At 38.6% G+C, this 16,079-nt stretch overlaps 1 protein-coding gene across 1 annotated transcript in view; it reads left to right on the plus strand.

Annotated features, from left to right (window-relative positions):
- LOC108670168 (inhibin beta C chain) overlaps positions 1-6,034 on the plus strand; it is a 9,361-nt gene extending 3,327 nt beyond the window's left edge. The window contains exons 2-5 of the mRNA XM_018157625.2: positions 1,952-2,115; positions 2,468-2,839; positions 3,358-3,567; positions 4,111-6,034. Coding sequence (XP_018013114.1) covers positions 1,952-2,115; positions 2,468-2,839; positions 3,358-3,567; positions 4,111-4,281 — 917 coding nt within the window. The 3' untranslated portion in view covers positions 4,282-6,034. The remainder of the gene's footprint in view (positions 1-1,951; positions 2,116-2,467; positions 2,840-3,357; positions 3,568-4,110) is intronic.
- Positions 6,035-16,079: the final 10,045 nt, after the last annotated feature.

Raw genomic sequence — 16,079 nt, forward strand, 5'->3', positions numbered from 1 at the left:
AGCCCGATGACATCGTTGGCGCTCCAAGTATGAACGCGTTCAAGAACAGACTAGATAAAGCTATGGAAAAATATATGTTCAGATTTGAAATGCCTAGCTCCATATCGAAACCCGGTGGAAGTCTAGTAGCTTCTTCAAACTATCGTCAGTCATGAAAAGATCCGGTCCAATGACACGATTTTAGATCTTCTGTGAACAAGGCACGAAAAGGAAAAGAATCGGCGACAGGCCACATCAGGCCTATACGCTTCAGCGCCGAGAGCACTAAGTTATGTTATGTTAAATCTGCAATTAACTCAATTTACCTTGTAACTGTGTATGTCCCTATTAGCAATAAGGGGCTAACTTGTCATTCTTCAACCCATGTTTTCAAAATGATTCGTATCGTAATCGAAAAACTTGTTTTGTCTCAAATTATTAAGACAAATCTCGTCTCGGCTCGTTATGTCTCGTTTCAAATCTGTCTGTCTCGTCCCGGTTCATAATTTACCGGGACACAAGTTTTAAAGTCCGGGACAGAAGTCTTGTCTCGGTTCATACGTTTATTCCGGGACAAATTTTACCCTCTGTCCCGATATTTTTTTCCCGGAATTTTCTCGTCTCGTTTCGTCTGTCCCGGTTCATTTCGAGAAAATTATTTCGAGACGCAGGAGTCTACACAGGATATCTATGATCAAATTAATGCTTGTGTTGAGACGGGTCTAGAAAGTGTCGTATTATAACGATCTGTATATTAAAAAATCTTACTTGTTATATTAAGTATTTGTATTTTTGTACTTAGCTAGAATTTTTTTACCGCATGACGATTTGGTTGTACTTCTTCAAGCTCTGTTATATTTTACGCTAGGATAAGCGATTTTTGAAACAGAATGGGTTTAGAAGCTCTTTGATTTCATTCCAAGCATTTTAGTCGAATTTATCTGCCATCACACTGTTTAATTAATAATTGTAACTTGGTCTGAGGCTATGAAGTCGTGAGGCGCGGGCAACGACTGCTGCACGTGCCTGCTGTGTGATCACAGCTCGAGGCTCATATATGCCACCGTCTAGCGTTTCGTGTAGCGAACCTTACGTGTAGTTTCTATCAATAGAGTCTGTATTAATAGCAATGTTTGAAATGTCTCGGTGAAATTATGACGATAGTAACAAAAATGAATCTTAGTTTGTGTACAGCAATTTTTTCACCAATATTTAAGTGCAGATGCTTATTGACATTATGAGGAAACTATTACTATGCAATATAATGTCAATAAAATTTGATGTGGGATATAATGATAATGTTCCTTGGTACAAGCATATTATTACATAGATTGACACGTCATAAAATGACGGCCAGAGATTAATGTTTTGTGAAAACGCACAATACTACTAAATTCATTGGCAATTCAAGTGAAGTCAACGAGATATTCTGAATTTATCAGTAAGAACTGATTAAACCTTGAATGTAATATTCATTTCATGATCATGATAAAAGTTAACAATGTCGGAAGAAGGATAGCGGCCAATGTGGTGTTAAAGATTGAAATATCTTTAAGAAATCAAGAAATGCGACGAAACCTATTTGCCGCCCCTCAACGTTATATATAACAGCAGGGCAACTTCCGCAGTTGGAGCTCGAATATGAAATTATTGCAAAGAAAATAGAAATGGAAGCTGACGCAAGCGGGGCACGCGCAGCGTCATGCATGCAGTCTCTCGCACTGTCTGGCTGTAGCGGACGGCCGCAACTGGCGGTCTTTTTGCCGCCATTCTCAGGAGTTTGTGAGAAGAGTTTGTCATGAATGACTATACTAGTGATTGCGTTTTCCGTGACTGCAAAATAATATTTAAGATAACTCACGCGAATCCTTTCTCCTTCTTCTTTCAACAATAGTGTTAATTCTGTATTAATATTAATAATATTGATTAATATTTTCAGCGCGATTAATATAATTGTCTTGCTTTCCCTCAGGAGTGGCGTGCCCTCGGAGCAGCCCTCGCACGGCAACCTGCTATCATTTCACCCTACCGTCCGGGCTCGTCTCGTCCGGCGCGTCGCACAGCTCAGTCTTCTTCCAGGTTCCGGAGACCACGTCGGAGTACCAGCACCAGCAGGCCTTGGTGTCCGTTACCAAGGTAGTGATTCTATCCCAGTTGAAATATTTATATTTGGGTGAACAATATATAATTATATTTGTTTATATATTAAATGTATACAAATAATGTAGATTGAAAATTTTTCCACTTTCGCTATAATCAATAAAAATCACGTTACAGTTATTCTGATATTTTTCAATACGAGTATTTAAAAAAAACTAAAAATTGTTCTCCACGTAATTTCTTCTTATTAGTTAACGTTCCTTGGCAGAACTGTAATCCTCGAGTACCACATGAGATTATTCTCTTTTTTTTTTTTTTTTGTGCGAATTCAATAATAATAATCACAAGAAAATTTACCCAGTGTAGTAAAATTTTCGGTCATCATCAGGTATCAAGTTCAGGCAATCACAATCATCGCAGTCGTCACCACCATCACCCCCGCGTTACATCATCACCCCAGGACCGCGTCACACTCACATCACAACTCGTGACGCGGCCTGAGAACGGCTGGGTCTCCGTAGACGTTGCGACGTCGCTGCTGGCTCCTCTTGAGCCCCAAAAGCCACAAGAATTGCGGAAATCTTTACACGCAAAGAAAATGAAGACTGTGAAAGGGTTTCCTGATTCCGTTCAGGATATTTCACTCTCAGAAAATGGTGGAATTATTTTAGAAATATTTTGTCGTCACTGCAAGCATCCAAGAAAAGAAGTGGATGATTTTATGCCGTTTTTGTCAGTTCGCGTTACTGACAAAGTCAAGGTGAGCACAAGCAACTGACGTGATATATGATTTCCAATGAAATTTTTAAGACTTTTTCAATCCAACCGACATGTTTGTCATATTATTAATGACAAATAAACTTCAATATCTTTACTACTAATTTCTATGGCTATTTATCAGTTTAATGTTTTTAAGTTTTTTTTCAAGATTCAGAAATGACGACTTCATTATTAGCTTCCCCATGTTCATTGTTTGCTTGACATCAGCCATAGATACTGTGTAGGGTTCATTTGCAATTTAGTAGCAAATTTCATTCGCTCCTATAAATATTGTATAGTGAAACGTTCGTTTTAAAATGACTAAATTTAGTATGCATGATAGTATGCAGAAAATGTCAAGATAATGAGCAGAATATATGCGCCAAAGCAGTGAGCAACTCAACTAATACCGAGTCACTTATTCCTTTTTAATGTTGATTTACCATGTAGTCAGTATTTATTTGGTGAAGGTTTCATGATTGGAAGCAGTGCAGCGTTTAACACGATGTCCGTCCACAGGCTCGGTCGCGACGCTCGCCTCAAGACTGCACCGCGGGAGCGCGTGGTTGCTGTCGTGACAGTTTGTACGTAAGCTTCGTAGAGCTTGGCTGGCACAACTGGATCATACAGCCACAAGGCTTCACCATGTACTTCTGTAAGGGATCTTGTGCACAGCCTTCAGTTGCAGAGACCCTGGAAGGAGGCAACTCGTACGTCAGCCTCTTGCAGGTGAGCTCAGAGCTTCAACGATGTGAGGGTTCAACAAATTGTTGTGAACGCCCTTTTGAGTTGATTTATAAATTAAAGCAATAAACAAACACCAGCGTTCTAATAAAGCCATATATTTAAATTTACACAATAATTTGAAGAACCCATTTTCGAAATTCATTTGGTAATTATCTGTAGTTTTTTTTTCCTTAACCTTTCACCAATAGTATTATTCTATAAATCTATTATTTTTCCGCATATTAAACCATTATTTAAATTCTCCTATAAATGTTTTAACACTGCGTTCTGAATTCCAGATATTTGCTTTCTAATATTTTTACGCTCGTTTTGTATCAGAAATTTCTTTCAGTATGTGTCCTCTTTCTTGCTGTCGAAAACTTTTACTGCATAATAATATATTCTCCATTTATTTGAAAGCATAGATTAAGACGTTATGATTGCCAATAAAGATTGTCATCAATAGCGAAATCGTCCATTTAAATGTAAATTTATTATTAATTTTATTTTGTTGCTCATGTTATAAGTTTTGTGTTGTGGCAACAGCGGATCCTGCTGACTGACGCGCTGAGTCCGACGGTGCGGGCAGCTGTAGCGCCGTGCTGCTCCGCGCAGCGCAGCGAGCCGCTCAGTATCATGTGGCACGAGTCCCCCAACACCGTCAAGCTGCAGAACCTCCCCGACATGATAGTTACGGAGTGCAGCTGCGCCGGGTGAATGAATGCATGTCGTGGCGGCAGCACCTGCCTGACATGATAGTTACGGAGTGCAGCTGCGCCGGGTGAATGAATCCATGTCGTAGCTGCAGAACCTCCCCGACATGATAGTCACGGAGTGCAGCTGCGCCGGGTGAATGAATTCATGTCGTAGCGGCAGCACTTCCCATTACGCTGAGATCTCCGCAACTATGCCGCGACATGAGAGTTACCGTCTAGCTAAGTCATTATTACCCGAACAAATTATTATGAGTAGAAGTAGACTTACGTTATCAAGTCAGCACTTACGCCACTCGTAAGTCGATTTTGCGTACTTACGAAGTTTTGATAATACGGCCCCAGGGCTGGCAGCCGGGGCCGTCTGGACAGATTACGTAAGGCAGGCAATTCTTGTGCTCGATTGTTGTTACACTCTTTACAGTTTGTCAAATCTTCGAGTAATATCATTAAAATAGTTCATTGTACTGATGTTAATCGCATTGAGATTTCTCATGATAAGTACAGCATTTTCATATTGAATCGAGTTTTTCTGTGAGTAATAGTATCGTTTTCCGACATTAAGCCACAAACACTACTAAAATTTCTGAATAGTTTCCATTTAATGAACCTCCTTAGTATTAATATTGGAAAACATTGCTAGTACTTATGTTTACAATACACCTTCTGTATTGCCTTATTCTAATCCAGTTTAGAGAAGGAGCCACAACTTCCAACAAAGCAAGCATCAAAACTTACTGGATTTTCATAAACGTTTCCTTAAGTCTCTCGCAGGAAACAGAAATGATTACTGTGTCTGTTAACTCAAGGCAAGGGTGCGTAAGATATTGTGCTTTATTTGTTTTTCAATTCGTCTAAAAGTTCCGAATTATTGTTTCCAATTGGATTCTGTACAAAATGACTTACTTTAGAAATGAATGCTGAGAGTGTGTGGATGTTTAACCACAATAAGGTATTATGTTACTTGTACACATTACTAATGAATACTTTGTGTAACGATTCCTGTTCCTTTTAGGGTAATTTCTGAATCTGCAATTCAAAATTTCTCTATTAAGAAGAAATGCCGTAAAGTATTAAGGAAACATGATATTGTGATGTTGCCTCGATTGTAATGGTATTAATTTTGATTGTAACTACCTCTGCAAATGCTTGATGTTTCACAATTCAAGATGATACAATTACTGAAATATCAAGAGTAAAAAGTTTAATAACCCTGGAGTCCTTATAGTTTGTTTTAACTTGTTGCTCGGAAAACATAGCCCAAACGGTTTTCTTTTCGTGAAGAGTTACAAACGTTAGAAAAGAAGACGAGAGTGTCTGTGGCCCTTAGTCGTCAATCCAACGATATCTTATGATTCTTGCATTTTGATCGACGAATTTCACCAACAGTTTCTAAAATGCATTTAAATGACTTTGATCTCAAAGCCAGGATTACATTTTACCTTCAATTGAATCGGCTCGTTCGGCGTCGTGTTATTATTATTATTATTATTTTTGATTTATCAAAGCCTTGTAGTTATATGTTTAGGCGAGAGTTTACTTTCGTCAGAGTATTTCTCTGATGAAATATTCGGATAGGTCAAGTCTATTGATCCATGTGTGTTCAATGTGATCGTTTCAATGCAATTAACTTATTTGAGCATAAGCCTGCTTACTCTAAAATCGTAGCTAGTTTATCTTCAGAGAACGTAGCTGAACTAAATGTCTAAATATGATTTTAGGTTCTTGGTCAAAGTAAATCTTAATTCGAATATTGACAACTAAGTTTGATTTCCCTTATCTATTTTGTATGAACCTCCATCTAAAGATCGTAAAATCTCATTTAGTTCGTTCGCCTGGTCGAGGTATATTACGGTTTCTGACATAGTTTCATCAATGAAATAACTTACAGTTTAGAAATCTTGCAATTTAAATTTTCAGGGCAAGAGAACAAATGGTTCAGCAATCTATACGTTCAGCTATCAGATGCATACCGATAAATACCACCGATTATAATTAGTAACGACATTTACAGGTAAATGTAAAGAGAACTGATTTGAGAACTCGATGCTCTAATGAAGTTTCACTTGTAAGCAGATTTGCAGTGCTCCTTTAGAAGAGGCCGAAGAAAATTAATTTGTTAATAGGCAGACAGCGCTAAACTAGCTTCAAAGTGCCAGAGTGATCCTTCTAACAGGTCGACCAGCGATCGCCATTTAATACGAATAGTTTTCTTGAGGATACAGCTGCCAGCATTGTACCCTCTTCACGGTGGGCCCAACGCGGCTATTGAAGTCGGTATCACGACCTACCAAAACGAGGGAAGTAGGAGGCTGTGGCAATTATTTGAGGCGGTTTCACGCCTTGGCTATGGAACTAAAAAGAGTAGAGTTCGTGCTTAAGACCTTCAAGAGATGATTGCATGAACGGGTTCCTGTGCACAAACCCTGAGCGTCTACACATGAAACACCTGAGCCTCTACACATGAAACACATGATCGTCTACACATTTAAAATAACCATTCCTTAATTAAGAGTATCGTAGTGATCCACCAATCGTGATTCACCGAGCAAGTAACTTAGAAACGGAAACGAAGAAATAATATATTATTAATGTATACATTAACGAATAATAAGTCATAATTAAAATTTTAAATTTATCCATATCACGAATATTTTTCAGTAATAACGCATGATATCATAAATTTATTGCAAGTTTGAAAATAGAGTCTGAAACTGAGTTTAGGAAACAAAAAAATATTAATTGGGTGGATTTCCCATAGAGTAGCGCGATGGTAGAAAATTTAAGATCAACCAATTGATGGTAATAAATCTTTCAATATCTAACCTGCGAGGGCAATCAAGGCTGCACTTCCCTCTGGATCCGACTTGCAGGCGATGAAGGCAGGTTTCTGGTCTGCGTTCGCCATCATGGTGTTTAGGGCCTTTTCACAACCATTTGTACTGGGGTAGAGAAATGAATACAAATAAGTACACCTGGTGATTAACATTGTAGGTGAACATTTCCCATTTTATTCAGAAAAACAAGTAATATCTATAGCTCTAAATGCAACTTTTTCGCAACTTCTTCAGCATTGAGATGTAGTGGCTGTACAAAATTAGAGCACAAAGAAATATTATCTAATAATTTAGGATAAATGTGAACATGAGAAGAGAGCACAGCGCACGAATACAATTGCTGAGTTCACTTACCCTTCAACACCAGAATAGCCAAAGGTTGCTATGAGAAGAAGGACAAGACCGACAGATTTCATCATGTTGGTCGTCGTAAAGGCATAAGCGGTAAGAGGCCAAGGCAAAACGCGTCGTGAACGAAAGGCTGTTTGAAGTCCTGCGGCTTGATACGATTCATGGTTTGACTTTATAGGCTGTATGATATTATTGAAATAGTTGGTTTTATTTGTCGATCACTTGCCTACAGCTGTCTGTCAGCGACTATCCGTCACCACAGCTAGCGGCATCTAGCTTCACAATCAATTGTTGAAATTTAGATTTAACTGTATATGTTAGGAAAATTTAAACTTTCTGGTTGAAAAATTAAAAATATATAAAATAAAGTAGAAATACAGGCGAATTGATGAAACTATGTTAAACTTTTCTAATTTTTTTCCATGGAAAGTTATTTTCTAGAAGAACCTCAATTTGTTCCGGGACAAATTTTTTGCATGGCACGTGCATGTAAATCTGATAAGTAAATGAGCACATCCTCCGTGCTGAGCGTTGGTTCAGGTGAAATGGAGACGTTGTTTAACGGATGCTCAATTTTTGCAAGGCATCAAGACCTGATTTGTCTGATGACTTTTGTTCGCAAATCATCATGGTATAAATTACATTATCGGAAATTTTACTTAGAGAGTTGAGTATGTAGTGAGATTATTGATATGCAATTTTACTGAACACATAAAAAAAGTCAACAGATTTGAGCCTTAACTATGATATATACCTAAAATGCCAGTTGCGCATTCAGCGTCAGCAGAATTGTACATCATGGAAGCACAGTTCACAGAAATAATTTTATCCATGTTCACATTCATCCAATGAGAGTAGAGTGTTGAGAATTGTAGTGAAGAACTAGCTTACTTCGATTCATTATAATTAAACAAGTGATTTTCACGGAGCAAACTTCGGATGACCTGCATGCACCATAACAACATAGATTCTAAATGACTAAAATTAGGAAATTAGTTGAGTTAAAGTCAGGAATTGAAAAGTCTAGCAAGGATTGGAAAATTACCGAATTTTCAGTAAATAAATTTCATAGGATTTTTCAAATCCTAGCGAAGATATGGATGTGTAACATTCGCTTCGAAAAATTCGTCTATATTACAGTCAGTCCTCAAATGATATAGAAAAAGAGTATCTGGTTGACTCATATATAAAGATAAATGTGAACCACGTTGTATGACAAAAATCTCACACACGTATGCCGCAAATAGCAACCAGTAAAATTGTATAGAGTTTAATTTGTTTTATATGTACGTACGAGAGTTTCCACACAGATGTGTACCAATGATGATAATCATGACTGTAGATCTAGCTAGTATTGGAAGACAATTGAAATTTAATCTGTGCATCTGGCTTAAACGTATGACCGTAAGCTGAGGACCTATCAACTGATGATGTGAATCTCTCTTGAGGCTACGAAGGAAACATGTTTCAGAGCCTTATAACGTACGCCTGGAAATTTCTTCGTTGCTGTGAGGCATTGACTTGGCCACGCTTTTATCAAAGTGAAAGTTCTTATCAGTGATTGTATTGCCTGTGCGAAACTCTGATGTACAGTGTGTGTGAGAGACGAAATGTTTTCAGTGGGACTATTTGCTGTGCACCACCGACTCGTGTCTACATTAGTTATACCTAAAATACCGCTATGTCATCAGTATCTATGAACTCATGTCGGTGCACTCCTTTATTAGTAAGAATATTATAAAATTAATCATCAACTCTAATAAAATTTTGGAGGCTGAGAAGCCCGTGAAACTTGAATGAAAATATTGAAAGACTGAATTACTGTTATTAGTAGTAGTAATAATTTCTACGAATTAATCTAGCAAAACCATATTAACACGAATCAGAACTAATTTTTCATTTTCCGTCGGTGACTTAGCATATTTTTTACTCGCATGTAATAATATGAGCGTTTTTGAGTATAAATTGTGGAGAAATTTCTTAGATGGCGAAATTAGCATCTGCTAAATGTGTTGAGATTACTTGCCTAAGGCATCGACATTTCATTTGGAAATGATGAAACATGTTCATTTGCAACAAATACTACAAAAAGTATACAATTTAAACAAAAAATATTTATTATTTGTTTGATGATAAATTATTTTGAAGAAACAAAATAAGAAAACATTTTTCACTTTCTATCTGAAACTTTCAAACTTCTGTTTTATGAATTTGCAGGCATTTTAATAAATGAAAACATTCGTTAATTGCTATCAGACATATTATCTAGATTTCGCCATTCCAATGATCCAATGCACGGTAAGTAGAAGTTGCTTGCTCCATTATTGAGCGTTGACTCATTCATTTCAGTGGGAAAAGTGTTGACTCATTCATTCAACACTCACCTGCCCTCACCCCTCCACTAAAGGTACCTGAGGAACTGAACTTCCAGCCCCATCTCTCATTCTATTTATGGGACTAAGATTAAAGTGTATCATGGCTACGTCTCCACTTCATGCATAGTACACGAGGCTCACGCGTGTATACGAGACGAATGCACTTGATCATATCCGCGAGAAAGTTAACACGCAAACGTCTTTGCCGAATTGATGTCCTTCAGACTTGAATGCAACAATTCTTTACAACAGGATAGCAGAATTTTACTCACGTATGAAATGTTGGTGCACTGTGCCGATCAGCTTGATTTACATGCAAGCTCAACACCAGCCAGCCCGTCACAGGCCGCATGCAATCGGCGGCGAAGTTACCAACAGCGCCACATTACATGCGACCACATGACACCGATGTTGGAAAACCAAAGCCGATCATTGATCAGCTTGTTAAAATTGTTGAACCATCAGTCAAGTAAGTCAGTACCTTCCGCGTACACCAAACCCTTGATGCTCTGTGTGCACATTAGGCTTGTACGAGGACCGATAATAGTTTAATTGTATTTGGAAGTGGAAAAAATTCAAATATTCCGAGAATTAGTTGTAGAGGCATATTTTATTATTTTTAATTCCAGTTCATCTATTTGTTCTGATTTCTTTACGGTACTAATGACGTCAGGATTAACTAATTTGTATTAAAAGTCTCTATAATAAACTGTATGAGGTGAGGACTTACGTTGAATTATAACATTTCGGTTTCAAGTAACAAGAATTTTTTTTCAAATTACAACGGTAAAAATCCGTAGACTGCGTGGGCCTGAGTACTACTCGTGTAAACTGCTTATGAGAGCTTTTCTGTTGCTTGGGTAACCATCATAACTGTACGTAACTGTTCCATATATTAGCTAATAAGTTTTTAATTATATAATAAAGTATTGAGCCGAAATCAAAAAGTTCTTCAGAGTTTGGAAGAACATTTTATTTTCACTAATTGTATATACCGGCATTCTAATTTCATGGGCAGAAAAATTTTTGATGTACCTCTAGGTTCATTATGCACGACTTTATTGCGATCTGCCAACAAAAATAGAAATAAATTTTGTGCTCAGTAGAGACCTACCTGAATTATAATCTCACCATCATTGATTAACTCCGTTGTGTTGTACTTTAAAGTGTCAGGTCTAACGGCATGGATTCGCTCGGCCATGGACCCGCTGGACTTACTTCATTTGGTTGTTGTCGAGGTAACGCTCAACGCGTCGGCCGTCCCGTGACGTCACCCGAGAGACATTGAAATGTGCAGGCACGGAGCCTCGTGTACCGAGGTAACCTGCACTGCCGTCGTCGTGAGGTACGAGAACTACAATTCATTTCTTCTCCGTTTTGACCAATGATCAACAATTTTTCAACGCGAAACCTGGTATTTCCGTTCGGTGCTTAGCCGCCAACGATCAGCAACTTAAGTAAAAGTGCCTGGTCAGTTTCGACTGTCCTGAGATTCGCTCGTAATCTTCCGCACGTTTAGTTCGCGGAGGATAAAGACGTCGAAAAACGGTTTACTATTCATTGATAATCTTATATTTCATGTCATTTATTTCCGCCTATACTTCCGGTCCCTTTTTGTTGTATTGCGTTTCGCCATTCCTTAGGTTAACTCCCTTCAATTAGCTGCCCTAACTATTTGTTATTAAATCCTTTGTCACTAATTTTGGAGTTTGGTATTGTATCCACCCCGAATGGGTTTGAACACTGACTCCCGACAAGTAGCCACTCGGCTGGTTTTGCATCAACTCGCCGCTCGTTAATAAAAAGCATATAATACTGATCAGAACTACGTACGATTTGGAGGGTTCGATTAACAAATGATATGTAGTAATTACATAGCTGTTCTGATCACGCCAGAAAGTTGTAAATCAGTTTAACGAGTATAAGTGGAATAGGTCGTCCCTATAGCAAGCGAAGTGCGTGAGTGCCTCGAGACTCCAGTGACAGAATTAATTGTTCACATAAAAGCCTAAGCGGTTCCTACAAATACTCTGAATCAGTTGGCACTAGAGATACGCGTTAGAGTTAATTTCCTTAGCGCATTTTCTCATGTATGGAAAAAAGGCGCTATTGTGCTCGTCATGTCCGTCCATCCGTGACCACGTTTTCGTCGATGAGAAAATGCGCTCTGTCAGTCAGTGCATTGAGTTCAGACTTATATTTTTTAACGTCTACCAACTAAACCTACAATATGATTGGAATCTACAACAGTCCATTGAACAGATAAGACATATTAGAAGCAATAACTACGCTATTCACTCTAAGTTATAGTCGAGTACTCGGCATTACTTGTGTATTATGACTACAACGACGAAATGAGTCATTCAAAACAATCATTCTTACTTGGTTAAGAGTACAGAAACGCAGTAGTTTTTTTCTGTTATTAACGTACAATGTTGAAGCAAAAGATTCTTTTGACCGGGGGACATACTATCAAAATTTAATAACACGTAGCCGCCTGAGACAGCCGCCAATTTCTCGTATCGAGTTTAGCTTGAAAAGCCGTAAGTGATTGGCTGCCGGAGTTAGGAACTATCAACTATTTCTGAAAGTATTTCGCCAGACATCAGATCACCATCATGAGGCCTATATCAAACAGCAAATTAGTCTCTGGTAGTAGAATATAATTGCTTTAGAATATTAAAAATGGATTTTTTCATGAAACCTAAATTTGTCCCCGTAGATATCTTACAGTCTATCTTAATTTTTAAGATAGACTGTACTTGACTTGACTTTAGACTTGAACATTTTTATAACGAAATTTAATTCAAAGTGAATAATGGAATAAAATTGCCCTCTAAGAAATAAATGAACTTCGTCGACTTAGTGTTACACATGTAAAGGTATGGCCGGAGTTACGAGAGGCAATTCAAATGAAACTGCCAGAGAGCAGGATCATTAATATGCTCGCAATGCGCTGCATGTTTATTGTTTCAACGCCTGAGTTCATCACATTTTCAGGTTATTCGTCGCAACCAGTGGTAAGGGATGCCGCTTGCTAACTTTTCCGTGCGTGCGTTCTCGACCATGCATTGGTCGACGGATAGGTGAACGGTTGTCAATACTGAGTTTGAAAAACCGTACTTCAATTTAGTGCGAATTGATTATTTTTTCGAATGCGAAATTTGTTATTTTGGATTTGTATCAATCATTCAACTAATTATTATTCAACTCTTGACAACTTATATGCTAAATCAATCACTCTTGCAAGGTTAATTTTGTTAAACAGGTAATTTGAAATTCATTCAAAAGCCGATATTAGCGATGCGCTTAAGAGGCCCGTGGACGCGCTCAGCCGCGGTAGTCGTCTATGAAAATTCTTAACTATGAATTCGACAGATAACTCCCCTCATTAATAAGATAAAAATCTGAAATTTGGAATGCTATAATGGCTAATTATTTTCAACCTGTGGACATTAAGATAAATTATGTAAACTTTGTATTACCAGTGTCATCGCTAACGAAAATTTTGAACCATGAGGATCGTAAAACGAGCGACTTTTCTGACATTTTCGCGATACCAGTTTGTTTAACTCGTTATTCTTCATTGATCGCTATACCAAGCATTTCTGAATAATTTTTCTGGTGGTAGTTATATTCGTTTTTAACAACAGGTCTGTGAATTTTCCGTAGAATTAATCGAGATTTGCCCCTCCGTTGTCGTACTTGGCAGGAAAAGCAGGTCTGTCCTCTGGTAATAAATCTTCTGTGGGTCCGCGCGGTAAACATCCTCTCCCCCCCACACACACTTTGCACTCCACTCAGCTTTCAAAGCGCTTCTCTGGTGCTGGAGCGACTTTTAAAAGGCCAAGACTGACAATACATATTGTCAGTCATATAATATTGTAAAGCTGGTCCTGAATAAATGGCATGCGTTACGATGATTACGGAGAAATAATCTTAATTGCGTTTCAAAATGTGACGCAAACGAATGCATAAACAACACAATTCAAACAACAATGCAATCAATGGAGCGTTCATGTCGATATGCAAATTTTCAATCTCTAGTAAAATGAAATCTATAGCACAGGAAAAGGGTAATACAATCAAAGTTGGAAATCCATGAGTTTAAATCACCTTAATTTCTTATTTCTACTGATGATGACCATGACCGTACCGCTACTGACTATGACCATGACCGTACCGCTACTGATGATGACCATTACCGTACCGCTACTGATGATGACCATGACCGTACCGCTACTGATGATTACCGGAACAGTACCGCTACTGATTATGACCATGACCGTACCGCTACTGATGATTACCGGAACCGTACCGCTACTGATTATGACCATGAATGTACCGCTACTGATGATGACCATGACCGTACCACTACTGACTATAACCATGACTGTACCGCTACTGATGATTACCGGAACCGTACCGCTACTGACTATGACCGTGACTGTTGCGCTATTGATGATGAGCGTGACCGTAGTGCTATTGATAACCGTGGCCGTACTGCTATTGCTGATTACTGTATATTTTTTACATTGTATTGTCGGAGTGGTAGTTGCATAAATCTCACAGCCTCACACTGTTGTCGGCTGTTAGGTTTAAAACAAAGATGGTGGTTTACAATTTGGGTGTGTAGGGAATGGGATGAGGGTGAGCTTTGAGAGGGGAAGAGACATCCTTCCCGCTCGAATTCCTGTGTAGTCTGTGGTTAGGAAAATCCCGCCGACAAATTACCGGCGTACGCTGTGGTTCTTACGCTATACATTGCAGCTAATAACTATACAGTTATGAATAGTTATAGTAGGTAGGTGAGGGGACGAAGTGACACACCACACTCAGACACTGCCATCAGCCTACACCAGTAAATCACTCCTCAACCCTCACCTACCCCACTCATCCGTTACACCGTTGTCCTCAGTTACACAATACTGCTGTTGTCTCGAGTCTATACACGCAGTTCTGCTTTGGTAATGTAGCGCAGACTTCGAAAGTCCGTGAATGCGGACTTTCTTGAAACTTGGCGTTTCAAGAGGGACCTCCCTCTTCCCGCACAGTTTGATGGCAAAGAATTCGGGGGAGGGGCGGGGAAAGCATCATAACAAAGAATGACTGGTTGTAAAAATATATGGAGCGATCTAAATGGTGCTGTTGTTTATGAATTCACTGGAACAGATTAAAAAAAAGTTGAAAATTCCGTTATAAATTAGTTAGCACTGCTATGTTACATTCTCCATTACTGAATAGAGAATGAAAACTTCAACGAAAGCATGTATGAAAACATATCACGAAGAAATGAACGTCAAACAATTTTGCACAGTTCGTTAAAGAATTTTTTAGCCTTCCCAGCGAATGCATGCGTGAGTGCATGTGTAGATTTAAATGCGTTAGAGGGGGTATTTGTAAAAATCTCCCCCCAACCGCTGCCTCCTCCCTAAGTCCCCCCGCTTCCCCATCGTTGAGTTCCTCTCAAGAGCTAGTCTAAACCAACCAGCCGCGTGAGGAGATGCAAAGAGTGGAAGCTGGCTTTCTACTGAATAGGCGTGAACTGCGTACTCATTTTTACAGGAATTTGATAACCGACAATATTCACAACAAATAGCTTTGTGTGTCATAAAATTAAATAATGAAAGCAATCAAAGCTTTAATTCAAATAATAATTGTCAATAATAATAATCAATTTTGGAACTTCGAATTCCTTCACTTATAAACGAAATATCCAGCGCAGAATAGCCTCTTGCCTTGGAAGCTGATCCAGCTTAAATGTATATTCCTCGGCAGAAAACAGGTTTTCTGACCTTGTATTATTTCCGTTAACCGACAACGGAAAACGACCTTCATTTTACAGTCAGTTGCCAGCGCGTGTCATAGATGCGCAGCAGTCATAACAGCAGGCACGTCTGCTCTAAAGCGCTCCTAAAACGGCAGCTGTACGTAGATTTATTAATTATATTATCAACATGCACAACTTTCCAAAAACTAGTGAACAAAACTTCTATACATATTTACTGAACATTAGAATGAAACTCTTTGCAGCGGTATGAATATTGATTACAAACTAAATTATTCTGAAGCTCCGCATTACAAAACTTGAGTGAGCAGCGAAGCGGGGCAACCAGATTTCTATTATTCAAGTATCTATTAAAATATTTATTTTTTATAACTTTAATGATTCGCCAGTGGACCAAAGCCGCCGGCACGAACATTCGACCTAATGAGGTACAGTTTGGCCGAGTCTGCGC

Source organism: Hyalella azteca, unplaced genomic scaffold (genome assembly GCF_000764305.2).
Source record: "Hyalella azteca isolate HAZT.00-mixed unplaced genomic scaffold, Hazt_2.0.2 contig16399, whole genome shotgun sequence".
Taxonomy (NCBI): Eukaryota; Metazoa; Arthropoda; class Malacostraca; order Amphipoda; family Hyalellidae; genus Hyalella; species Hyalella azteca.